The sequence below is a fragment of the Charadrius vociferus genome, unplaced genomic scaffold (assembly GCF_000708025.1).
Source record: "Charadrius vociferus isolate BGI_N301 unplaced genomic scaffold, ASM70802v2 scaffold562, whole genome shotgun sequence".
Lineage (NCBI taxonomy): Eukaryota > Metazoa > Chordata > Aves > Charadriiformes > Charadriidae > Charadrius > Charadrius vociferus.
This window is the reverse complement of record NW_009647234.1, coordinates 47,627-47,948: the sequence shown is the minus strand read 5'-3', so window position 1 is coordinate 47,948 and position 322 is coordinate 47,627. Positions and strand designations below refer to the sequence as shown.

At 68.9% G+C, this 322-nt stretch overlaps 1 protein-coding gene across 1 annotated transcript in view; it reads left to right on the top strand.

Annotated features, from left to right (window-relative positions):
- The window catches only part of LOC104281820 (granulocyte colony-stimulating factor receptor-like), a 187,944-nt gene that overhangs the window by 179,550 nt on the left and 8,072 nt on the right, over positions 1-322 (top strand). Inside the window, exon 14 of the mRNA XM_009879869.1 lies at positions 53-134. Coding sequence (XP_009878171.1) covers positions 53-134 — 82 coding nt within the window. The remainder of the gene's footprint in view (positions 1-52; positions 135-322) is intronic.

The following is a 322-nucleotide window of genomic DNA, read 5'->3' as shown; positions in this document are numbered from 1 at the left end:
GGCTGCCGGTTCCAGGCCCCCTCGCTGAGTCCCCTTGTCCTGTGGCCACCAGGGTGAAGCAGCAATTCTGGCCCAGCGTCCCCGACCCCGCCAACAGCAGCCTGGGCAAGTGGGTGCCGGTAGAGCTGCAGCAGGTGAGACCGGGACGGCTGTTCCCCCCGGCTCCCACTCCCCACCCAGACACGTGGCACGAGGCCACGCTGGGATGGGGAATGGGTGCACAGGGACCTTCCCTCGTGTGCTGCCCCATGGGGGGCAGAGGGGCCGCACCCCGCGGACAGGTCATGACCAACAGCCATTCCTCCAGGAGCATCTGCAGGGC